Source organism: Desmodus rotundus, chromosome 2 (genome assembly GCF_022682495.2).
Source record: "Desmodus rotundus isolate HL8 chromosome 2, HLdesRot8A.1, whole genome shotgun sequence".
NCBI classification, from domain to species: domain Eukaryota; kingdom Metazoa; phylum Chordata; class Mammalia; order Chiroptera; family Phyllostomidae; genus Desmodus; species Desmodus rotundus.
This window is the reverse complement of record NC_071388.1, coordinates 156,436,300-156,462,636: the sequence shown is the minus strand read 5'-3', so window position 1 is coordinate 156,462,636 and position 26,337 is coordinate 156,436,300. Positions and strand designations below refer to the sequence as shown.

At 39.5% G+C, this 26,337-nt stretch overlaps 1 protein-coding gene across 7 annotated transcripts in view; it reads left to right on the top strand.

Moving 5' to 3' along the window:
• Nucleotides 1–26,337, top strand: part of ABCB11 (ATP binding cassette subfamily B member 11) — a 94,175-nt gene that overhangs the window by 45,225 nt on the left and 22,613 nt on the right. For 5 of the 7 annotated variants that reach the window (XM_045187473.3, XM_045187471.3, XM_024579885.3 and 2 more), the window contains 10 exons: nucleotides 675–785; nucleotides 2,680–2,805; nucleotides 4,665–4,868; nucleotides 6,547–6,717; nucleotides 7,183–7,384; nucleotides 8,293–8,368; nucleotides 12,551–12,653; nucleotides 20,311–20,475; nucleotides 25,373–25,477; nucleotides 25,565–25,726. In XM_045187473.3, the coding sequence (XP_045043408.2) occupies nucleotides 675–785; nucleotides 2,680–2,805; nucleotides 4,665–4,868; nucleotides 6,547–6,717; nucleotides 7,183–7,384; nucleotides 8,293–8,368; nucleotides 12,551–12,653; nucleotides 20,311–20,475; nucleotides 25,373–25,477; nucleotides 25,565–25,726 (1,425 nt within the window). Of the gene's footprint in view, nucleotides 1–674; nucleotides 786–2,679; nucleotides 2,806–4,664; nucleotides 4,869–6,546; nucleotides 6,718–7,182; nucleotides 7,385–8,292; nucleotides 8,369–12,550; nucleotides 12,654–15,632; nucleotides 15,774–20,310; nucleotides 20,476–25,372; nucleotides 25,478–25,564; nucleotides 25,727–26,337 lie in introns of those variants that run through there. The other 2 variants (XM_053918758.2, XM_053918756.2) reach the window with 2 other exon arrangements.

The following is a 26,337-nucleotide window of genomic DNA, read 5'->3' as shown; positions in this document are numbered from 1 at the left end:
TTGGTTGGCTGGTTGTATGGCCTTAGGCAAGATACTTACCCTCTCTGAGATCCTCCACTTCTTGAAGTGAAAAAAATGGACATATCATCTGTCTTTTTAGGTTGTAGTGATAATTACATAAGGGAAAAAATTATGCTAAAACACCTTGTACGTTGTCTGCTATGGTATCTTAATTATATAATAATACCTGATAATCATAATGTATTGTATATGAATATATTAATTATACATCACTATATATTATATTATATTGGGATATAATAATATATCATAGTAATGCATCAATAATTAAATTAAATTAACTAATGTAACATTATATATAATTTCAATTAATTGACAATATTTTCTATTATCTATAGTTATTTATATTATATATTATAGATAACATTATATATTTACATATAATACATATAGCATATATCTATTAATATATGTGCAATATAACAATACTATTAATATATAGCAATGTAATATCTCATTAATATTTCAATAAATGGTAGTGAGTATTATTACTATTATTAATAATTATTTAATGTAGAAGCAACTTATCTTTAGTGTATCTCTGCGATGTTTTACCCGGCTATCATTCTGCTTTGTGAGTGAATTCAGTTGAGATGGACAGCAAATGCATCTAATGCATGTCGTTGCTGTATCCCTTTTATATTCTACTCCAGAAACCTGCTATTGACTGCATGTCAGAAGACGGTTACAGGTTGGATCGAATCAAAGGTGAAATTGAATTCCGTAATGTGACCTTCCACTATCCTTCCCGGCCAGAGGTGAAGGTAAGTGCCGATCTTCCCCCGGGAACAACAGCATTTTCCACTTTGATGATTCATTTCCAGAGCCCCGCAGAGCTTGTTTTTCTGAAGCATGACTCAGTTCCCAGCAACATGGGCAAGGAGCACGTTTCTCTGGAAGTGCCCTTGGGTGTTGGTCATTTCTCAGGCACCAAACCGCATTCCTCTGTGACACAGTGATGGTGGGGACAGTCTGGCAGCACGTGCCAGCAAAGGGCACTTTATGACACGCTGCAGAAATGAGTATGCCGGGTCCTGTCATCGCAACCGCAGGCTCCGTAACTGCAAGGCACTCAGAGCCGTGAAGGAGTGCAGCTGTGCCCCACTGCCCCCTTGGCGCCAGCAGAAGGCGGCACACTCGGAGTGGGCAGGGGGTGAAGTGGCAGAGGGGAGCTGCTGCCTCTGCAGTTGTCCACTTCTTATCTGTGATTTGACAGCGCCACTAGATCAGTCCTCCGTGCAAAGGTCATCTTGCGATGTGCTCATATGTCACCCATGGTGAAGAAAATTCAGTTTTCCTGTACCTACTGAGCAAATATTTTTAAAGGCAATTTGCTCTATAGGAAAATTAGGATCTACTTCCCCTGCATGGATTGGCTTTGAAATGAGACTTATTCCTCCTTTTGAGCAGAGTATCTCTAGCCACCCTTTCTTAATATTTCTGTTATCCCCACAGAACTAAATTTCATGCAACTTAATTTTGACACCACATACCTATAACACACGTGCATACACACATCCATCATATGTAAACCATAAGTACATACATGCTATGATTATATTTATGAAATATATTTGATCAATGTCATATGTTACATATGTATATAAACACTAGCTGTCATAACATATGTGAAAGTACTCTGTGAAATACAAATCATGAGGTGGTGTTCACTCTTTGAAGGGATGGCTAAAAAGTTCCTTTGTAATATTTGTTCAGAACCAGCTCACAATAGCTATTCAACAAATACTAGTTAAGTAGAAACACAGTTATTTCATTTCTGTCTTACCTCCTAGTTCCAATACTAAAAGCTTGTTTTAATATATATCTTCGTACTTAGATCTATCCATGTTCTTCATTCATACCCGAGTATGCATCTGGCCTTGCTGGGTGCCACAGTGTCCCGAGACTGCAGTGAGTAAAACGAAAAGGCCGCAGCAGCAGCACACCCAGTGCCTGCCTGCCCCGGCTGGGGGAGATTGCAGTCCATAAGTGAACACTGGTACGCCTCACCCTCCAGTCACACAGAGGACCCCAAACCAGCTCTACATATTAAGTACAAAAATCACCACTGAACTGGTGAAAACATCCAGCAGATGGTTTTGAATTACTTTTTGTTCTTCCCTTTCTAGACTTCGCAGCATTCAGTCTCTACCTTGAACAGAGCTTTGCACTTAGCAAACACACTGCAACCATTCAAATAATATGTTCACACACAATGCAAGTGTATGACACCTTAACCTTGCAAACTGGTTTAGTATTAATATGTAGTCAGTAAATTAGTATTATATTTCTAACTCGATGGCTTTCTTCCCTTAACTAATTGGGACAGTTTTCCTGAGCTATCCTAGTAGGTCAGAAATGTTCCAAATTAAATCCTGGAACATTTAAAAGTGGGCCTGGTTGACTTACTTTAACTTCACGGGTTACTATATATCATTTTTTTTGCTGGCCACAGCTATCAGTCAAATAATCAGTAATGTGCTAAATGCTAAAACCTCATCCTAAGCACTGTTTACTAATTTGCTGCTTATTCATGGATACCCGTGGGCATTGCTTACGGCACATAAGTAAGCAAACACAACGTCCTCATAAAGCATCCTAACTTGTAGTCTTATTGCCATCATTGTTCTGAACATTGTTCTTTTCTCTTCTCTGCAGATTTTAAATAACCTCAGCATGGTCATCAAATCAGGGGAAGTGACGGCTATGGTAGGACCCAGTGGGTCTGGGAAGAGTACCGCCCTGCAGCTCATTCAGCGATTCTACGACCCCAGTGAAGGCATGGTGTGTGTCTTCCAGAAACTTCTCGATACAGGGGATGGGAGATTGCACACAGTGATAACACAGTCAAACACAAAGGCCTAGCACACACTGAGGCCATCCTGACACTCGCTTAGTTGACTCGATGATGTTTTCATTCGCTGCACTAATTCCCGGCATGACAGTGTTCACTGGAGAACCAGGCCACTCGCTCAGCGATGGGCTGACTGCAGATACATCCAAAACGGTGCTGCGGCCTCTTCAGTGAACTAAGGTTTTCATTTATTTCTTTGTATTAGAACAGAACTATTATTGTTCTCCTGAAGTTCTTCAAATGCTAAGTACAGGAAAGCTTACACGGCCAGAATTAACAGAGAGCAGCTTTTTTTTTAGTATAGTTTATTGATTGTGCTATTACAGTTGTCCCAAATTTTCTCCCCTTTGTTCTCCCCTCCAACCTGTACCCCCCACCCTCCAGCATATCCCCGCCCCTTAGTTCATGTCCATGGGTTGTACACATAAGCTCTTTGGCTTCTCCATTTCCTGTACCTTCCCCCCCATCTTACCCCTTCTCCCTCCCCATTGATAACCCACCATGTGATCTCCATTTCTGTGATTCTGTTCCTGTTCTAGTTGTCTGCTTAGGGTTTTTTTTTGTTGTTGTTATTTAGGTTCAGTTGTTGCTGGTTATGAGTTTGTTATAATTTTATTTTTCATAGTTTCTGCTCTTCTATTTCTTAGATAAGTCCCTTTAACATTTCATATAATAAGAGCTTGGTGATGATGAACTCCTTTAACTTTACCTTATTGATTACTGCTTTGAGAAGTTAGGGTTAAAAAAATATATAATTTCAGAGCACCTCAGTCTTTTTTTTCTGCGTGTTTATTTGATTAGAAACATAGAAAGAAACTAAGAAAATAAATATTAACAATTTCTATTTATTTATCACATATTATAATTCAAGTACTTAATAAAATGATAACTTATTTTCACAATGATTGCAAAAGGTAACTATCATTGTACAAATGTGGAAAAAGAGTCAGAGGAGATTGAAACTTGCCCCTGACTTGGACCCAGCGTTGCTGGATGCCAAAGGCTTTTCACTCTCCAAATCACTCTTGTCGACGTCTCCTCAAGGCCTTGGCACGGAGTCGCTGGGGTGCACATGAAAGACCCAACGTCATGCGTTCTCCATAGGGCAGGTACCGCTACACTGACATGGCAACGAAACCGGAGTTTCCCTCGTCACAGACATTTCGTTCTCTCATTGGAGATTTTTTGCCACATACCTGCATAACTACACTCTCAATATGTAAAAATCACGGCTTCTTGATGTAAGATTTTTATATTTTTGCTAATAATGGTCAATTTAATTTTCTCATCCCCCTTGATAGTTTCAATGGCTGTTGAACAGCAAAGTGGCAATTGGTGAATCTGAGCAGAAAGTAAGGTTTACTGTAAAACATACATACAAGACAGGGGTCACAGGGGCGTACAATGACAGGGTTCATTGCTTATTTTCATTGTGTCTTTCGAAGTCCATTTTAGGTCACAAGTCAAAACATAGTAAACATATTAAAAATACGGTGAGTAGCTGATTCTGTTCTTTACCGAGAAACTAAAACCTTTCGCCAATCTTACGAAATTAAGTGACCGTTCACATCATTTGTGTTTCTACAAAGGACTCTCCTACAGCTCTATTTGATTTCAGTTACATACAGTCGATCATTCTTAGAAAGCAACCGCATTCCAAGAGGAACTGCTTCTGTTACAACCTTGTTGGTCACTCTCTTTTCTCCCCACGGGTGAAGGACAACACAGCATTATGATTCAGAACCCTAAGGGAATCCAATACAGGTGATGTTGTGGTCACACTCTCTAGGTGACTTTGGACGGCCACGACATCCGCTCCCTTAACATTCAGTGGCTTAGAGCGCAGATTGGAATCGTAGAGCAGGAGCCTGTGCTCTTCTCCACCACCATCGCAGAGAACATCCGCTACGGCAGAGAAGACGCCACAATGGAAGACGTGGTCCGAGCTGCCAAGGAAGCTAACGCCTACAACTTCATCATGGCGCTGCCGCAGGTACCCCTCGCGTCCCTTCTGGAGGGAAGCCCCCGACAGGGAAAACTCTTCTACGATATGTCTTTCTTTCCATTTGAATCCTAAATTATTAGTGACATATCAGTTTCATGCCTGGAAATGTACCATGAGTTTTCCCCTTTGTTCAAAACTGTGTTGTTAATTTATTAAAAGTCTACCAAATTGGGAAACTTTTTTAAAAAGTTCACTTTGACATAGATACAATTTCCTTATTCTTTCCATTAAGCATTTGTCTAAGCAGATGACAAATTTATGTGGCAATAACTTGCACAATGTTCTTTTGATATCTCCCATTGCCATTTAATTTTCCTGTGCATAGACCACTAATAGGTGTCCTCAGCACTGTACCAACATATTCAAAAATTCCCCCTTTATCTTCATTTTAAGCACCAATGCCAAAAGAACCAATCCCATATTATTATGTGGAATTTGCACCTAAGGGTTAGCTAAATCAAAGAAGGGTTATTACTAGTTAAAACATGTAGAGTGCTTACTACAAACCAGGCATTGCTCTAAGCACCTTGCATCTATTTAGCCCTCACAACCATCCTTCCAGGCGGCTACTATCATTCTCCTAAATACAGGTGGAGAACTGGGGTTCTGAGAGGTCAGGTAACATGCTCAGGGCGGGGGAGGTCAGGTTCACGCCCAGGGATCTGGCTCCAGAGTCTGTGCTCTAGAACACTTTCTTTTTTCCCCCTTCTTTCCTCCCTCCCTTCCCTTCTTTTCTTTTTTCTAAGCCAGCACCATTTTATTTTATTTTTTTGTTGTTGACACTATTACAGATGTCCCCCATTCCTGCCCCTGCTTTGCCCCCCTCTAAAACACTTTCTAGTCAACCTTCTAAATTCCCTGAATGGAGAGGATTACAGCCGTGAGTATAACAGAGTGTAGTGGTTAAAGCATATAAAGCGTTAGCATCAGACTGCCTTCATACAAATGCCAGCTTCTCTACTTGCAAGCTTTATAAACTTGGGGAAGTTACTTTACCCCCTTATACCCCTGCATTTCCTTATCCATCAACTGAGGAGAATAGCAGTACTTACCTCATGGGGCATCTGTGAAGACTAAACAGGAAAATGTGTAAAGAGCCCAGCTCTCTGCTTTCTTTATATACGGTGGGTGCTCAACTCATGTTGACTATTAATATGCAAGAGAAGAGTCTGACATCAACGCTTTGTTGTAAGGTTCCAACATAATGCTACACGTGCAAGATATTCAGTAACGATTTGCTGTCGATGGTAACGATGATAAAGACAGTTTGGTCTTTCAGTCACAATAGAAAAACAGCTTTGGCATTGTGTTTTCTCTGCGGCACAGCTAGAGAAAAGAGACAAGATTTGATATGTGCTTTAATCCTCTAATGGATTTTCAAGACTCTAATAGACTTTTAGTTTGGTGGAAACATCTTATTTGAGGTTGAGCTAAACAGAAACATTTATATAGCTAGTGAATCTCGAAATAAAAGAATAAATCAATTTATTTATCTTACACACAAATATTGATGAGACAACCTGTTTCAGGAAAGGGTATTTTAGTAAAAGCTGGGGACCTATGTGGATTCATGCTTGAGGAGGAAGCTAGAAAGGACCTCATGATGGATTACTGTCAGGAATGATCAAATGCTTCCTTGTTGTTACCAGTGTCACTTTCTTCCCAGAAATTTGACACTCTTGTTGGAGAAGGAGGAGGCCAGATGAGTGGGGGCCAGAAACAAAGAGTAGCCATTGCCAGAGCCCTCGTCCGAAATCCCAAGATCCTGCTTTTTGACATGGCAACCTCGGCACTGGACAACGAGAGTGAGGCCATGGTGCAAGAGGCATTGAGTAAGGTTTGTTGAAAGTCTGAGTTTATTTTACATGTGGAAGTGTTTGTGCTGCTTTAGGAGAGGCTGCTATGTGAGAGAGGGGGGAGAGAGAGGTGGAGACAGAGATGTGACATGGGTCAGGGTGTCCAGCCTGACTGTTTAGAAAACATCGGCTGACTACAATATTCCTCACGGTTGAACAGAAGACACAGAATTTGCTTCCAAAAGTCGTATAATCAAATTGAAAATCTGGTTAAGTCTAACTTAAAACATGCGACTTTTAAATTTCCTGTTTTTGTTTTTATCTGTTGATTAATAGCAGCAACAGAGCAGCAATGTGAGAAAGTGTACTGGCCATGTCTAAAGCCTATTTAAGGATTTTCCCAGGGACCGAGGCTCTGACTTACTTGCAGATTCTGAGATGATCCAAAGGTCAATGTCAGCTCTGTCTTACAGCCTCATTTAACGGCGCGCTGTCTATTGTTACAGATTCAGCAAGGGCGTACAATCATTTCAGTCGCTCATCGCCTATCCACAGTTAAAACTGCAGATGTAATTATCGGTTTTGAACATGGCACAGCAGTGGAAAGAGGCACACATGAAGAATTGCTGGACAGAAAAGGAGTTTACTTCACTCTGGTGACTTTGCAAAGTCAAGGAGATCAAACCCTTAATGAGGAGGGCATAAAGGGCAAGTGCCTTTTTCATTACGCTTTTGCATTATGCTAAATAGTTGACATATATAATGTTTTATGTGTTTCCTTGTACTTTAACATAGACTGTCTTATTTGCTCTCCCAAAAGCCCTTGGATGCATTATATAAATGATAAAGGAAAGAACAGGAGCTCAGGGGGTTCAGTTACTTCATGAGATAGCACTAGAACCCAGGTCATCTGTGGAAAAGTGTTCAACTCCATCCTCCTCCCTTTCCCCCAAACTTTGCAAATAAGAGAGGTTTCCTATAGAGTCCTGCACACAGTAGGAGTGTTATTCTTGTTGGTTGAGTGCATTAATCAATGACTAAAATATTTTGTGCTTATTTTTACTAATGTAAATAGATACTTCAGGCACTATTGCACCTTCTGAATTTTTCAACCTAAATTTTTAGATTTGGTCGTTTATCCCAACCTGTATCAATCAACCACTCCACACTTTCTATACCATATCACATATCGATTTTTGAACTCCACTGGGTATAACTCTATAGGCTAACTGTATATAACTGTATGCATTTCACATGTGTGATGTATTCTGAATGATTTTTTAAAAAATATTTGATGAGTCTATCATTTTTCCCCCACTTCTAGTGGGCTTCCTTTAAGTTTGTTATGATTCATGCTATAAGATATCTATTTCTGTGGTGATAGCATATTGGCTATTTTATATACATACAGTTCAAAAGATTCAATGTTGCTGAGTATTTTGAAATATTTTTTGTTAGAATGTGCTGGACAAGTGCTACTTATTGCAATAGAGTTAGTAGAATGTTTCAGCATCAGACATAGTAATGATACACAAGGCAGGCAGGACAAATAATTTTATTTTGATATGGCTCTGCTTCTGGCATGCACTAAGGAATCCCTCATGCTGTGTTAATAGGAAAAGATGACACTGAAGGTGCTTTACTTGAGAGCAAACAGAGCTTTAGTGGAGGGAGCTACCGGGATAGTTTAAGGTAAGTTCAAACCATGGGGCAGATTTTAAAGTTTTCAGATATTCGTAGGAGCCTCCTGCAGCAGCCATCCTTAGGCAGTGTCGCAGGTACGCCCAGGAGAGCCCTAAGCATAGCCCCAGGGCTTGTGCAGTAGCACCATGCAAACAGTCCTTGGTGCTTGTATTGACATTCCTGCTTGTAATTCATGGGGATTTTTTGTTTAACTTTATCTTCTCATTGTGTTAAGGGTGGGGTCATGGTAGAAATGCTCTATAGTTAAAATGTTATTTATTGGCTTTAGAAAGGGGATTTTCCAAAAAATCTGTGTGTAATCTTTTCCCCCAAAGCTAATGTGAAATGAATTAACCATCTTACATGGAGGTCAAATTCATTGCTTTAGCTCTACTTTTTAACCTACTGAATTGCAACTGAATTCAAATATTTCTTCTTCCAGAGTAATGCATCTGATAGTAATGCACCTATCATGCTTTAATTAGATGAAGTAAGAAATGTATTTCCTAATGTTTAGAGGGAATTTTCCTAAATATCAGCTGTTTCTTTTTTCAAAATTTTAACTATTTTTTTGTGGATGACTATATGGGTATTCACTCTCAAAACACTTTTTGGAATATGATTATTAGCAAGACCATAAATTCTAGTCTTTCATACTGGTTTAAAGGTTTTAATAAAATAGGTCTTTTAATATTAAAAGACTTTGCATTAAGAAGAATTCTGCTCAGGAATATGTCTATATTCATGAAAATGTCATTGAAATTTTTTTTCTTAAGTTAGAATACTGTAGTGGGCAATGAGCTGACAGCGTATTTCTCTACCACTGAGCATTGCTAGATCATTTGATTCAGGCAGTACTCTGAGAAAAAGCTGTTATAGGACTGTTCATTCAAGATAGCTAGCTAATTATTTATTGAAAAAAATGGTTAAAGAGCTTAAAAAAACATTCAGGTAACAACTTCAAGTAGTTCAAATACAAATTTATTTATTTATGATACTCAAAGGAGAGTCTACTAAGTTTATGCTTTGAGTTTTGTATTTTTCCTTTTGAGAACAAAAACATACAGAAAAAATTCATAAAATGCTATTTTTATTGAATTTATTGAATTTGGAAAATAATAAAATAATAACATCAAGGTACTCTAGGAAGTAAAAGCTATAAAATTGCCAAAGTTATCTGTCAGTTTTTATAGACATGTGGCATTATGTCTAGTTATGCTTTTCTGAGACCAGCCGAGATCAGGCACACACCACATGGTTTGGCCATAGACTAATCATGCTTTTCCGATGAAAAGAAAAAGTTAAGTTATAAGGACCATTAGAATCATGACCTCAAGACAAACTAACTTCCTAAACACAGAAAATGAGCAGGCATCTCTTTTGATCATTAGGTGAAAGGTTGCGAAGAAGACTTGTATCTGATGTCAATTTCTTACCTTTCCAAATGAACCAAATCTACCTGTTCTATGTAGTTTACTTACAGTTTATTATTAGGACCAAATAAACATGTTAATACATACAAACGTTTCCTATTTGACCATTTGTTCTCACAAACTATACATTTTGGTGACTAGGATGAGAAATCCAGACATACGGTCTGTACACAGAAAGTAGCTATTAACCTTCTGCAGAGAAAGACTTGTAAGTTTGAGAGAGAAGGATGGTTAAAAATACCTCATTGTGATGCTGACAGACTTTGTCTTGCTAAAAGGTGACTAAGTGGAGGTTAATTTGTATCTTATTTCCTTGCCTACAGTCTTTCTGAAGGCTAAATCTCTCTTTAGTCGTATATTTTAGGTTCAAGAACAATTTAATGGATAATGGCAATTAATTTCCTAAATAATAATGTTGTGAGAGAGCAAGCATGTATTCCCCAAATTCGCTGTTTTTATTTGCAGTAGGAAGTGGTGACGCAGCTTCTGAGAAAGGGAGTGGCAGATGTAGGTTTCTGGCAAGAGGTGAGAGAGAATTATAACTCTGGTGTTTATGGTAGATCAGAAGGGGAACTGGATGACAGGTGGAGTGCCTGATGAGCTGTCTCATTGGGACAGCCTATGACAGCCATGTGGCATGATATGGGGGATAGGAAGAGAGACTTAAGACATGTAAGATTAAAGAGTAGAAGTCTGAGGGGACAAGGATAGAGATCTTCCCATGCTCAGAACTGGGAAGTAGTCAACTGTATTTTTACACCTTCCTCTCTCCACATACTCCTGCTATGGGTTCTAATGCTTTGAGTTTTATTTTAGCCCCATGACCTTAAGTCTCAGCCTTATCATGCACTCTGCCTTCTCCAGGTGACACTTGTCTGTTCCTTACACCTTCTGGAGAAGACAGCTCCACCTTAGTTACCTAACTCAAAGAAATGACTCTATTGCTGGGGAGCTTCAGGTCAGGTGGGAGGGAAATGTGGCGTCCCGGAGGAAGCCAGTTGGGTAGCAGGCAGTAGGGCTGAGGAGTGGTTTCATGCCTGTTCATAATGAGGTTTGGCAAGAGTCTGAATATGCAAGAGTGAGGAAGAGGGAGGACTTAAGATAAATGCACCTGGGTTGTTGAACCTGGGTGACTAAGAGAATGGTGGTACCATTAACAGAACTGGTAACAACTTAGAGTAATTAGGTTGATGAGTTACTGCCTTCTCAAAAAAGCTAGATGACATATATAATAGGCACCACCCTGATATTTGTTTTAGTCCAATTTCACCTGAACAGAAATGATAAAGATTTGTGATAGAGATAGAGACTTGTGAATGGTTCTATCTAGATTGCATTAAGCAGTTGATGTAGGTCTCTTCATCTCTAACTTCTCTCTCTTTATACCATATTATTTCCAATTAAGTACTTTTGGTGAGGAAGCTTCCCTTCTCTCAGGTCTTCATCATTGCCTTATCATTGAAAACTCTGTTTGCAAATGAATGAAAACCTAACCCAACCTGGTTTAACCTTTAAAGGGAGAGAGTCAGTTGACATAACTGAATAGTCCTTGAAGGATGCTTTGACTTCAGGCAAGGCTGGGGCTTCAAAGATTTGTCCAAATCTCTCCCCACTTCTCAGTTCTACAATTTTTTTTTCACTATTGGCTTTATTTTTCAGGAAGCTTGGTTCCTTAAGAGTTTTGACATAATTACCAGCAGCTCCCAATGCTACATATTTTCAAGTTTAACCTAGAGAAGAGTAGGAGTCGCCTTCTCAGAAATCTCAGGAAAACAAAACAAAACAAAATAAGACAACCTGAACCAATCATTGCCTATGTCTGTCCTGTACTAAGTATATATAATGGGTATTCCTGTTCTCTCCTCTCTTCATGCTTCCATTTACACTATTCTCTCATTCAGAAACGCTTTTCCTTCTGGCCTACAGAACCCCAAATCCTTCATTAGTCTCCTCTTCCAAGAAGCCTTTCATGGCAATCCCTGCCATATATTTCTTTTTCCTTTAAATTTCCATACTCTTTATTCAAACCTGCTTTATAGCACTTAGCACATTCTTCCTTAGATCAGGACTGGGTATACTTGTGTTGCTCTTCTATAAGATTTAAGCTCCTTGAGGAAGAAGCCGTGATTGACCAGATCCCACAGCACCTGGAACTGGTTTGCAGGTTGTAGTTGCCCAATAAACATCTGCTGAATGAATGAATGAACACATCAAGCTAAGTTGGATTTCATTAAGATACTTGTTGATAAAATGCACCCTTAGGGGTGACCTATAGCATGGAGAAAATCTCACCAGGGGTTCTTTTTCCTCCCACTAGCTCATTTGTATCCAGATGGCGTTACTGTAAAGTAAACACACGATGGGGGCAGGGTAAGGAGAGAGAGGCCAAAACTATAATTCATAACCAGAAGGGAAGTAAAGGCAGCAGGCCATTGCCATTATAGTGATTAGCAGAACCATGTGGGTTTGGAACAGGTTCGAGTCTTACACATTTTTCTGGTAAGCCAGTAGGACAACTCTACCCCCTTCTCTTTCGCCCCTCTGGATCAAGGTCTAGCTTGGGGCTCAGGGCAACCCCACCGATTAATTCTGCCCTAAGAATAGCTCTGTCAAGTCTAACCAGAAAGCTCCCTTACCTGGTTACAGTGTGACCTGGCAAACATTTCTGTATTTGACATGTGTTGTAAACTTGGATACCAGTTGAGTCCTGTTCCAACCTGCCCACAATCTACAGACTCGTTCATCTTTTTATTTACAGAGCTTCCATCCGGCAACGCTCCAGATCCCAGCTTTCTTACTTGGTACACGAGCCTCCATTAGCTGTTGTAGATCATAAATCTCCTTATGAAGAAGACAGAAAGGTTAGTAACCTACTACGCATGGGGGAATGATCTCTCCTGGGGACTATTGTATGCCCTTAAAACCTAGAATATGAGTTTTCAAGGCCTATATCTATATCTAGTAATATTTCATGAAGTCAAACTAAATGGAAGAACACATTAGGACCTGATGGAAACTGTAAATTTGACACAATCTTTTTAAAGAAACAAAGATTAATTAATTACTTTTAAGAACATGTGGTAACTAATACTGGACTATTAAGGGTTAATTAATAGTCCTTAACTATACCATTCTAATAAACATAGGCAAATTACATGTACTTAGCAGATTATTTGATTATATAGATACCCTTTAAGAGTTTTTAAGATTATCTGAAACTTTTTCCCCAAATTTTTAAATCTGTTTCTTAAATTGTAATAACCTTCACTAAAGTGTTTGATCAACAAAGATGTTTGATAAGGCTAGCCTTAACAAGTAGCCACAACTTTTTGATTGACAAATAATTGGCATACAACATGCTATTAGTTTCAGATGTACATCATAGTGATTTGATATTTACATATCTTACAAAACGACCCCCTGCAGTAAGTCTAGTTACCGTCTGAGGTAACTAATCCATACTGTTAATTTTCACATAGTTCAAAACAACACAGACATGAAGCGATAGGAGAGGAGTCAACACGTACTGCAATGTAAAGCCTTGCTCCGCAGGACGCATGTCTGCAATGTTGTCGTTGTGGGCGCTGCTTTCACATAAAGTAACCCTCCTCCTCCCTAGAGCCTTTCTTAGTCATTGCACTTCACTCTTCAGCCCTGACTCTCACTTTGGATCCCCCATTACTCTTCCCTTCGCGGCAATTTTATTGTTGAACTTTATTTGAGGTCATGTTTTCTTATCTCCTTACTAAGTGATAAGCTTCTTTTTAAAAAATATGCTTTGCCTATATATTTTTTAAAGATTTTATTTATTTATTTATTTTTAGAGAGAGGGGAAGGGAGGGAGAAAAAGAGGGAGAGAAATACCAATGTGTGGTTGCTTCTTGTGCACCCCCTACTGGGGACCTGGCCCGTAACTCAGGCATGTGCCCTGACTGGGAATCAACCGGTGACCCTTTGGTTTACAGGCTGGCATTCAATCCACTGAGCCACACCAGCCAGAGCAAATTATAAGCTTTTTAGGAGTTTATTTATTTATTTTAGAGAGAGGGGAAGGGAGGGAAAGAGGGAGAGACACATCCATGTGTGAGAGATACATTGTTCAGATTGGTTGCCTCTCACATGCCCCCAACTGGGGACCTGGCCTGCAACCCAGGCACATTCCCTGACCAGGCATTGAACCGGTGACCTTTGGGTCCACAGGCTGTCACTCAGTCCACTGAGCCACACCAGCCAGGGCCAAATTATAAGCTTCTTGAAGTTAGGGACTATATATTATGTGTGTTTGTATCAATTTGGGCACCTTGCCCAGTGCCCTGCACCTAGTAAGACACTGGAAGATTTTAAAACTAGTATAAAAAATTAAATTTCTACAATAAAATAAAGACTAAAATACAATACTTATCAAAGGAAATAATGGAGAGAATATTGTAATTACAAGCACATTTATTACACATGATATAATTTCAAATTGTCTTTAAAGATTGCAATGTGAGAATTTACATTGGAAGTAATCGCAAGCCTTAGTTCACAATGACAAATTTGGAAGAAAGTGCAGTAATTCTTATGATCCTATGACTAAGAAGGATTCTTAAGGTTCTCTCTTGGTTTCGGTGCATTAATAGTGAGTAAATAAAGGTCCCACCACCTAATAGAGTTGTTTTAAGTAAGTTTCATAGGTGAGCACTTTTTCCCAGGAGCAGCAGAGCGCATCACAGTGAGAGAAAACATTTAGCAAGCCTGACTGCTTACTGCATTTGCCAGTAAGGACTTGAGTCTTCTGCAGGTTCTGCAGCAGAAATTGGTATTTCATTGATGTTCATGGTGCTGCCGCTAATAACAATAAGGAATGTCGGGTAAGGCATTTAACAGAGCTTCAAGGGAGAAAGAACCAAACACGATGCTGAAATTTCAAACACAGCAGCACCAATCATATTCAGTTTGTGCATTTTAATGCTTTTTTTCCCCTGGGCAAACATTTGACAATAAAAGCAAGAGCATTAGGAAGAAGCAAAAATCTGATTTGGTTGTTGCTGTTGTTGAAACTGGGAGATGGCCTGGCACCGTTGCAGAGGACACTCAGACTCCCTGGAGTTCAGACTGCTGTGGCATCCTCTCCATGCAGGGAAACCCTGAGGGGGCCATTCAATAAAAGGAAACAAATCAAAAAGAGACTTTCGTCTTAGAGATGTAAAAACGCTCCATACAATAGTCTACTCATTAGCACTGTAGATTAGAATGGAACAATTAAACTCAATTAAATGTTAACCAGTATGATTTTTAAAAAAGCCACTTTATATTCTCTGTCTAGTTAAGGGAGAAAAAAGAAAGAGGAAGAAAATGACAGGGAAGCCAATGTGATTTTGCTAAAGCTCCAAAAGGAAAAGATCTTATACTTCTACTAACACTGCTTGCTCGTATGATAATTATATGAAAGTCTTTAGATTTAAAAATATCAAGTATTTTTATGAAGGATACAGTAGAATTAGGGTTAATAAATTTTAACTTATAGAATTTCTAACCCCAGTAAATTTTAAAGTATTTTAAATATTTGAGTTATTCTAATCTCAAGTAAATTTTAAAGCATTTTCATAGTTTACTAAATTCTGCTCAAGCTCTGGTGAAATTCTTCCTTTTTAGAAGCTCTAACCTTACCTTCTGTTAGTGGGGAAAATGTTCTATCTTATGTTGCAAAGCAAAAGGTTTAATTACGTAAAGAAGTTACTCCACCTTGTGGTCTCTTAGAGTTTTGACTCTGAAAACTTAGAAGAGATGGTTTGATAAGTCATGTGGTTAGCTGGGCCCCGAACAGAGACTACAGACCACTTCTCTTCACCCTCCAGAAATTGAAAACTTACTTGAACAAATAATGAAGGAGAACTTCCCCAATCTGGCAAAGGAAATAGACTTCCAGGAAGTCCAGGAAGCTCAAAGAGTCCCAAAGAAGTTGGACCCAAGGAAGCACACACCAAGGCACATCATAATTACATTACCCAAGATTAAAGACAAGGAGAGACTATTAAAAGCAGCAAGAAAAAAAGGAGACAGTTACCTACAAAAGAGTTCCTAAAAGGCTATCAGTTCATTTCTCAAAAGAAACTTTGCAGGCAAGAAGGGGCTGGAAAGAAGTATTCCAAGTCATGAAAGGCAAGGACCTACATCCAAGATTGCTCTATCCAGCAAAGCTTTCATTTAGAATGGAAGGGCAGATAAAGTGCTTCCCAGATAAGGTCAAGTTAAAGGAGTTCATCATCACCAAGCCCTTATTATATAAAATGTTAAATGGACTTATCTAAGAAAATGATTAAAATATGAACAGTAAAATGACAACAAACTTACATTATAAACAATTGAACCTAAAGCAAAAATAAAAAGAAAAACAAACTAAGCAAACAACTAGAACAGGAAGAGAATCACAGAAATGGAGATCACATTGAGAGTTCACATGGAGGGTTATCAGCAGGGAGGAGGTGGGGGGAGAATGAGGGAAAAGGTACAGGGAATAAGAAACATGAATGGTAGGTACAAAATAGACAGGGTGAGGTTAAGAATAGTATAGGAAATGGAGAAGCCAAAGAACTTATATGTGTGACCCATGGACATGAATAAGGTGGAGGAATGCTAGTGGGAGGGGGGATGTAGGATGAAGGGGAAGAAAGGGGAAAAAAATAATGGGACAACTGTAATATTATAATCAATAAAATATACTTAAAAATAAAATTAAAAAAATAAAAATGGAACTGCCTTATGACCCAGCAATTGCACTTCCAGGAATTTATCTGAAGGAACCCAAAACACTAAATTAAAAAAATATATGCACCCCTATGTTCATTGCAGTGTCATTTAAATTCTTTTAGGCAGTTAAGGAGGAGGTAGAAAGTGTTCCTGAATCTTTTGTTTCTTAAAAATAATCAGCCTAAAATAATCCTCATGCCAAACAGACATATTTTGGGGTTGTGAAATCCTGTTCCCCTAAAGTTTGTAGTACTAGAAACCCGTTAGTGCATCATAGCTAGCTTATAGGGTAGAGTGTAGGCATTTGGTTAAAGGTGCAACAGAGACAGGACCCAAGTATTTATTCACTTGAAGAATATCTGCTTGTCATTGTTACCATTTATTATCATCAAATCTTAAAGTCATTTTTGAGGCAGGAGGCCCTATAAATTGGCATGCAGAAATCACTGTAACAAAGTATAGAGAGAAGTATACAGAGAAGGACATAAAATTTAAGTAGGAAGTTAAATTTTCACCTAACCTATACAAAGAGATGGAAGGAAGGAAACTGGGAAAAACCCAGTGTCTAGCGTTTAACCATCAACATAGTAGGTAAGCAATCAGTATTTTTTTTAAATAACTGTTTTGTTGCATATACGTACCACGGGCATAAAAGCTTCCTTCACTCTTGCATCTAGCAGACGTCAATTGCACATCTCTTACGTGCCAGGCATTGTGTTAGGGAAGCAAGGCTGCATGAGGGCCACAGTCCTTCTCCACACACTGGAGCTGCTGGCAGGATACTGCTTTGCCTGCGATGAACAAATGAGCGCTGTGCAACTCACCATTGCTGCAGTAGAGGCACAAACGCTGAAGTGAGGAATCACACACATTTTTATAACTCGATCTTTCTCCTTGAGTTACTGGTTTGCCATTAATTTATTCATCTTTCCATTCTTCATCTTAGTTCATTTTTAGCTTTTTTTAGGTGAGGGAATTTGTCCTTAGCTTTACAAAATCAGAGATAAAAATCTTTCTGTACATAATGACCTTAATTATATATTTTTTCTTTTATTCTTCTACTATACTTTTAGCTATATCAGATGAAAGTCAATGAAAAGGCAATTACTCAGGGACAGAGTTCTTGGTTTTTGCATCATTTAGTCTTTATAACCACATCTTTTGAGGGGTTAGGGAACAGTTTCCTTTAAAGTCAAGTGTTCAGTAAACATGGACTAAAAAAAACTATTCAAATTAATTAAATTTTGCTTCTTGTCAGTTTATCTTGGAATGAGAGCCATGAGGCAAAGTTACTTCATATGGCTTTTAAATGTCTTAGATATTGCTGTTTAGGGTTAGAGATACCTTCAGGTATCAAAAAGCCAGAGAAATTTCCATCATGTCAGGCCATGCGTGGACCACCCAGTGTGAAGGTGGTGCCAGGAAATGTTGGGGTTTAATGTTCTGGCCGACACTTTCAAAATGTGTAATCATGGAATCCCAGAGATTTAGTGCTGGAAGGGGTCTTAGAGCTTGTAAACAGTGCTGCTGAGGGTCTCACAAAATGGGCTATGTCACCAAATTACCTGAGGAGTATTTTTTTAATCCTCACCTGAGGGCATATTGATTGATTTGAGTGAGAGAAAGAGATCAACATTGATGTGAGAAAGAAACATCAATCTATTGCCTTCCATATGTACCCTGACAGGAGGTAGAACCCACAACCTAGGTATGTGCCCTGACTGGGAATCGAACCCACAACCTTTTGGTGTATGGGGAGATGCTCCAACAAGCTGAACCACTTGGCCAGGGCCTGAGGAGTATTTTTTAAGTCACAGATGCATACTTAAGCTTACCAAATTAAATTTCTGGTGACCGGGCACAGGAATCTGTATATTCAATCATAGATCCACGTGAGTCTAGTATGCATCCAAATCAGGACACCAGTCACTGTTGAGAACTATAAAGGGTCTAATATTTTCCTCTACTGCAAGTTACCAAGTTAGCCTGACACAATTTCATGGATGCTGGCAGAAAACACAACAGCCCTGAGTCAGAGACAAAAGCTTTCGTTAAAGCAATATTAGTAGCCAGAACATAGCATTTACACTGGTTCCGCAGCCCAGCCCCCACTCTTCATAAATCGATGCAAAGAGGGCTGGATGAAACCAGTAAATAAATGAAGGGAGATATGTTACGGGAGAGGAATCCCAGCATTGAGGAGCCTCTTAAACCAGGTAGTAAGCACATCTGACCTTTTCTTGGGATGGAGACACCATCTGTGTCTTTCAAGGCTATTTGCTATACAAACATCCTTGAAAAATTAGTATGAACAAAGGTAGTCAATGCTTCCGTTCACAACATGTGCAGAAACATGAGAAACCCATAGAGAATTGTCTCCTTAGTCCAGCTCTCTCATTGTGAGGATCAGGTAGCTGAGACCCTAAGAGCTAAAGTGCTTGGTGATATATTCCACTGCTGGCTGTGTGGGGCTCCACCAAGAATCCCATTCTTTCTACTCCTATTCCACTCAGCTTTCCTAGACTCCTTTCTTCCTCTCTGGCATTGATTCCTAGATTTAGTAAGCTGTCAGAAGTAAAATCATTGAACAGAAGGATTTGCTGCATGAGTGAGTAGTAATGACAAGTGCAAATGTTGAGGGCAGGCCAAGAGAGAGCTTGAAATGAAGGCAGTAACACATCCATCTCCAGCTAAGCTGCGTCCTATTTGGCTTGCAACTCTAATGGCACAGACACGATACAGGCTTTTGTTTAAACTGAATTGGAATATGAGCTTTGACTTATAAGCAAAAGAAAAGCATTTGAAATTCCTTGCCATTGTATATTCCCGACATTCAGCTACCAAAAGGGTAAATTACTACGTGTTAATGAAAGAGGACATTGATTCATAGTTTTGTAGTCAATTTCCTATAGATATTTAGTATATTTGAATTCAAAAATATATAAATTATTACAGATCTATATAAGCCACCTAAAATCCTTTCTCAAATAAAGTACATAATAAATTTTAAAATTATTGATTAAATGGGCCAAAGACAAAGCACTGAGTAATATCTATAGTAAGGAAAAATGATAGGGAAAATGATGGGAAAAATGAGGTTTTGAATATAATATTTGCCTTCAAGAAGATACAAATTTGCTGGCTCTGACATTTTAATGGCAAGTAAAGAGATCAGAATAAGGAAATACTGAAATAATTTTCACTCCTTGTGAAGGAAATGTGAAATTGAGAAATCTAAATAGATTACAATTTACTCTTGGGTACTAATGAAGAAAAACCTTAGAGAAAACATGTAAATGATAACTGTCGACACCATTTCACAAATTTTAAAAATTATTTTGCCTCATTTCAGATACTCTGGCTTGCCTTCGGAACTTCGACATACCTTGAAAATTACACATGTCCTCAAATTTGTAAATACTACTATAACGCAATTATTTTTTTAAATCAGGGGTTTATTTTTCTTACAAATCCAACATATCTATTATTCACTGAGAGTCAACACCTATGCTGCTGGGAAATGAGAACTGTGAGCTCACTTTCAGATGCGTTGTCTCCCTAGGCTCCCCTCTGCCAGTGACAGCGTGGTCACAAGCAATTCAAAACCATTCCTCCCAAAATAACAATTCACTACATCTTATAGGTCTTTCAGGCCACTCGTAACCAATCATGCCACGACTCCTACATCTGCAAATGCCAAAGGGCCTGCTGCATAAAAAACAGAGTATCTGAAAAATTGTCTGTGTGCACATTTGGATGATCCATCTAACCCTCTCGCCCCTCAAGGACAACCAGCTTCCTGTGGAGGAAGAAATTGAACCTGCCCCGGTTAGGAGGATTCTGAAGCTCAATGCTCCGGAATGGCCCTACATGCTGGTAGGGTCTGTGGGTGCGGCCGCCAATGGTGCAGTCACACCCCTTTACGCCTTTTTATTCAGCCAGATTCTTGGGGTAAGCAAACAGCTGGACTCTCTTTATTCTCCTCCCCTCTTGTTCTTCTCTCAGTGGATATTGCCATTTTTGATAGATTGACTGTTTAACATATTTAGGGGGTTTTCCTCATCTCTAAAGAATTAAAAACGCCCCCACTCACCCACTCAGTATCCCATCGCACCGAAGGTAGGAAGGCGAAGCGAAGCACTGCCATTGGGGCGGGCAGGACCCTCAGAGAGCCGTAGTGTCTGTAAAGACTGCACCATGGCTGCCCATTTGGTGTAGAAGGGGCCAATTTACCTACATGTGAACCAAATCAGAATGCGAACAGGTTTGGTGAGTAATACAAAAGGGTTTTAGGGCTATTTTGATGGTGCTGAATTGCTGAGGTACAAAGTTTTACTATAATAGCAGGTTTTAGTGCATGCTGTATAATTCTCTGCTTTCCTGCTGATTGCATCGAGATTGGGAGGTAGAGAGAAAATGGGAAAAGGAGGGAGATGTAAAATAAGGCATGGGAAAAGATTAAGTTTACTTGATTTTCTCCTAGAAGTTTTGGTAGTCTCCATATGACTTCATTGCTATAATAAAAAAATAACTACAAACATTAATTAGACACTAAGCACTTTATATACAACAGTTCATTAAATTCTCCTAATAACCATCTGCAGTAGGTATTCATATTGTTCCCATTTTACAAAGGAGCAAACCAAGGCATAGAGAGCTTAGGATAGCAAGTAGGGAATCTAAGATTCAAATTCAGGCAGTGTGACTATAGAGTCCAGTTCTAATGCAACCTTATCATTGCAAAATTATTTATCAAAATGCTATCAAGTTTTCTGAGTTGAAATGTACACACACATACACATCTTGTGAGGTCAACGGGAAGATAAACCTAGAATGTAGAGAACTTCATTCGCTTGTTCAAGGTCACACAGGCATTAGGTGATGGGGCCAGGACAAGAACCCAGCCTTTTGGAAGTTGAAAGGATTTGCCAGCACACCACACTGTCAGAGCTTCGTTAAGAGTCCTAAGTTTTAATTCTCCACCCACTCTCTCCTCTCTCTCTCCTCTCTTTCTCTCTTTCCTTCTCTCTCTCTCCTCCCTTCTCCCCTTTCCCCTCCCTCTCCCTCTTCCCTCCCCTCTCCCTCTTCCCCTCCCTCTCCTTCTCTCAGAACTCCTGACCAGAAATAAATGTTCCCACAGGCATGAGCTGCACAGAAAGTCCTGGTTAGTCAACAAAATCAAGTCAGTTGAGTAGCCAGGCCCTCTGGCTTCAATTTCCACACTGCCCCCTTGTGGTGAGTGAGGAAATAATGTTCATTTCAGAGAAGAAATTGGAAACACAGAGATGGACCTTCAACCTCTGGTAAATGGAATTTCTGGTTATGTAAAAGCTTTATGCTGAAAATCTTTTAAATAATTAATTTATATTCCTTAATGTCTAGTAAGTACAATATCCTAAAATAATAGAAATATCTGTTTGTTCAATCAACAGATATTTATTATCTCCCCTAGACACAGTGCTAGGAACTTAGAAATGCAGTATCAGTCATGGTGTCTTCCTTTAATGGAGTTTCAAGTCTGTGAAGAAGACAGGCACTAAACAAAAAGTCCATTCATCTTTTCACCACTTAACAACCATTTGTTGACTACTTATTGTTTACCAGATCCTGTTGCTGGTGTTGGGAATAGAAAGACGAAGAAGAAAAGCACAGCCCCTCCCTGCTCTCAGAAATCTGACATTCTAGCAGCGAGAAGCCCTGGAAATGCATCGCACTTAGCAGTGGTGTGGATGTAGGCGGCATAGGGGATGGGGTTGCATCTGTAAGGGCCCAAGACTATGCCAAAGATATTTGCTTTTAAAATAAACCCAGGACGTCAGCATCTTTGCTGACCATCTCTTACCGTTTTGTAAAAGCAGGATAAGGAATATACTTGCCCAACTTCACCTTTTATATGAGCTGCTGTGGAGAGAGTCCTGGTTTCCCTGTCAGGAGACCTTTCTTATGAAACTGGCTCTGCAGGTCACTTACCAAGTACCGTATTTATTGTTATGATGTTTTTATTTTGCCTTTGGTGCAGAATTCAGTAGTTTCTATTAAATCTAACCAGTGCCCTTCACTGCCGCGATAATTGGGCTTCGCCTGTCATATGCCCTGGGTTCACATCATGCCACTTCTCTGGGCCTCTGTTTCCTGAATTGTAAAGTGAAGAAGCAACAAAGGTAATTTCTAAGATAACTTCCAGCTCTAGTGGTTGATGAAATGACCAAGACAGAAACAATTTGGTGATTCAGCTATAACCCCTGCCCTCCCCCCCACCCCGAGCACCCACTGGTAACTGGTGGTGGGAGTAATCTCTGTGCTTCTCCTGGTCACAACCAGAAATCCTAGCAAACAGCCGGAACAACTGAGCTTCTCACTTCAGGACTGCAGGACCAGGGTAGCAGGGTCTAGTTGGGGAAATCCAACGTCTACTCACGGATTATGTTTGCTAAGGGAATGACCCTAGCGAACTACTGTTTTTCCTCTCTGGTAAAGAAGATTATTTCTGATTGTCTCTTGGCATAATTATCACATAGTCGTCAGTAGGTTCATGATGTTTTTATCCCATGAGGTATAATCATGAGTCAGATAATAGTCTGTTTTTAACTGTACTATTTTCACTCTGACATCTCTAAGGGGCACGATACTCACATTGGTGTGTTGAGACCACAGTTCGGAATAGGGACTCGGCAAATGACTGGACATTATCAGGAGCCTGACTGCTAGTCTAGTGAAGCCTCAGTATACATGGAAGGCATAATTCATCTGATTCACATTCCCTGGGTCTTTCTCACTTGGAAAATGTGCCCAGTGTTCCAAGCACAGCAATTTGGATGGGGAAAAGCCTGAACTGTGGAGTCCACCAGCCCTGGCTTTGTATGTAGTTGGCCTTTGCTCTGTACTCTTTGTGTGCATTTGGGCAAGTGGTTTCTCCTTGAGGAGCCTTAGTTTCCTCATCTGTAACAAGGAACAGGAAAATCAGTCTCACTGAGCTGTTTTAAGAAGCCCAATTTAAGGAAACCCTGGGTTAAATTAAGTTAAATTAAGTTAATGAACACTTTTGGTATCTGGTAAATAGCAAGAGTTTTTCTCCTTAAACAAACTTACTATTTACAAGAATGGCCCTGGCGTATGCTCACACTACAGCTCGTCTAAGAACAGAGGGGCCCATTGAGGGCTGGCCCTCTGGGTTGCGGGTGCAAAGAAAGGAGAAAGAGCTCATGGGGCAGGATTTTGCAAAAAAGGATTATGGATAGGTAGATGCCAAATCTTGCACTGGACAGTTACGTAGATTAAACAATAGTCAGATATTCTTTTTAACACCGAGAAGGTGAGTGATACCCAGAGCCGAGGAGCATGCTCGGAAGAAAACCACTGCACTGAAATCTGAAAGTCAGGCGTTTCCTTACCCAATAATGAACACCAGCTACGTGAACATGCACACGAGACCTGATGTTTTGGGCTTCAGTTTTCCATCTATAAAATAAGACTTAAACTGACTGATCTCCAGTTCTCTAGTCTGTGGTGATAATAGGTGACCTTAGGGAGGAACGGAAACTGTGCCATCACAGTTTGGGTTTGCAGGGGATTTGTAGGGTGCTTCAAAAAGCAAACTGAAATACATCTTTAAATTCCTGAATTTAAATCCTATAAAGTGAAAAGGTGAGCTGCTTTATCAGGGGAAGAATGAGTGAGCCCACTTCTGAGCCCACTTTACCTGTATTAAGGACCAGGAAAGCTCTAGAAATGTTTTGTCCTAGAAACAGTAAATCTCATTAATCTGGAACCTTCCCTCCACTTTGGAATTTATTATAGATTGTTTTCAGAAGATTTATTTGGCATGTAGCAGACACTCCATAAATATTTATTGAATAAATGGTTTCCTTTGAGCAATAGATAAGGACTTGTTGTACAGCTCTATACTGTATACTTCTTTTTTCTGAACTCTCACAGTCTTCTCATTTAGTCTGCATTAGAAAGATGTGGTTATACCTAAACCACTTTCATTGTGGGGAAAGAGAATATGCAGCTATTCTCTCCATTTTCTTATTGCGGCAGCTTGGTCCCCAATCCACTACTTGAGCATATCTGTAAATCAGAAAACAGGTACTTATGAGTATAGTTTACTACTTTTTACAGGCTAAGAAAACCCATTCACAACTTTCATAGTTTTTGAAGGGAATGTTTTCAGCTTCTGGTGATTTAGAGGCAACAACCTCAGCTTCCGATGGATGGAAACGTTTTTCTTTCCTAAGCCAATTGCCAATTCTAGTTAATGCCTTGAGAGCTGGTTGCTTTTATAGTGATGCTATTATTTGTGTGTGTGTGTGTGTGTATTCTATAAAACTAATGACAGCCAATATACCTGAGTAATGGAACATCACCCTTTACTGCATCTATTGTTGAAAAAAGACCAAGGTCATAATATTTGACTTTTGTCCCATATAACATCCTTGGATTCTCAAGTATCTCCCCTCTTCCCTCCCTTCCTTCCTCCCTCCTTTCCTTCCTTCCTTCCTTCCTTCCTTCCTTCCTTCCTTCCTTCCTTCCTTCCTTTTCTTTACATGATTACATAAAGGATTTGAGGCATTTCATCACATTTTTCATCTGTATTATTGCCTACATCAGGGAAAGAAACAAGATGAAAATTCTGTAAATCATAACCATTGGTTTTCATTCTCTAGGGTTCCCTCCCTACGGGGAATTAAAGTACACACATTCCAAGTTAACTTTGGTTTAATTACTAGTATGTTTGAAGTAAAATCATTTTTAACTCTATGTTTAAGAGAAATTTCTAAAAGAACTTTGATTTCTTTTGCTATTGTTTGTAATAATAAAGTTACTTCCTTGCTTACTGCTTGCAAAGACTTTTTCACTCCCTGATAAAGAAGAGCAAAGGTCGCAGATCCACGGTGTGTGCCTGCTTTTTGTAGCAATGGGCTGTGTATCCCTTTGCACTCAATTTCTCCAGGTAAGAAATTTTATTTCTAAATAAGCGATTTAGCTATTTCTGTCTTTGTAATATTAACCTACCACTAAAGACTCTTTTGTGGTCTAGGGATATGCTTTTGCTAAATCTGGAGAACTCCTCACAAAAAGGCTACGTAAATTTGGTTTCAGAGCAATATTAGGGCAAAACATTGGCTGGTTTGATGACCTCAGAAATAGCCCTGGAGCACTGACAACAAGGCTTGCTACAGATGCTTCCCAAGTTCAAGGGGTAAGCTGTGGGTGGGGTGGGGGAGATGAGGGTGTGTACTAGGGCTGGAGTAACTCTGGTAGACTTTCTTTCTTTCGAGCTGTCAGAAAATCACCTATGTATTTCCTATAAAATAGGACCTCACAGGATTCGGATTCCCCAGAGCCACCTATTCTCCTATTTCCAGTGCTGCGAAACAGTAGCTAAAAGGCACAGGGTCTGCTAGGCAGTGCCCAGAATCAGTGTTATGGTATGAGTCACAATATGTCAGGGTTTTGGATTTCCTCTGAGTCTAGCAATAAAGGAGGACTTTCCTGAGACACCTGAATCCGAACATTTTTAGGCTCGGAGGCTCAGATCTCAGATTCCATGAGACTTGCTAGCACTCCCCAGAGGGTGGAAGCAATGAGTGTGGGGAAAAGCCTCCTTACCTAGCTTGACATATCCTTCACTATTTTTTCATTCTCAAAATGTAATCATTGGATTATACTGAAAGTATAATCATTTTGAAGGGTTTAATATGCGTTATCTTACTGCTTAAAGAAAAGGCTGTACCAATTCGCTCTCATCATCTGAGTATTCTTGTGTCCAGCTCACCTTACTCTTGAGCTTAGGTTAAATAAATAAACCAT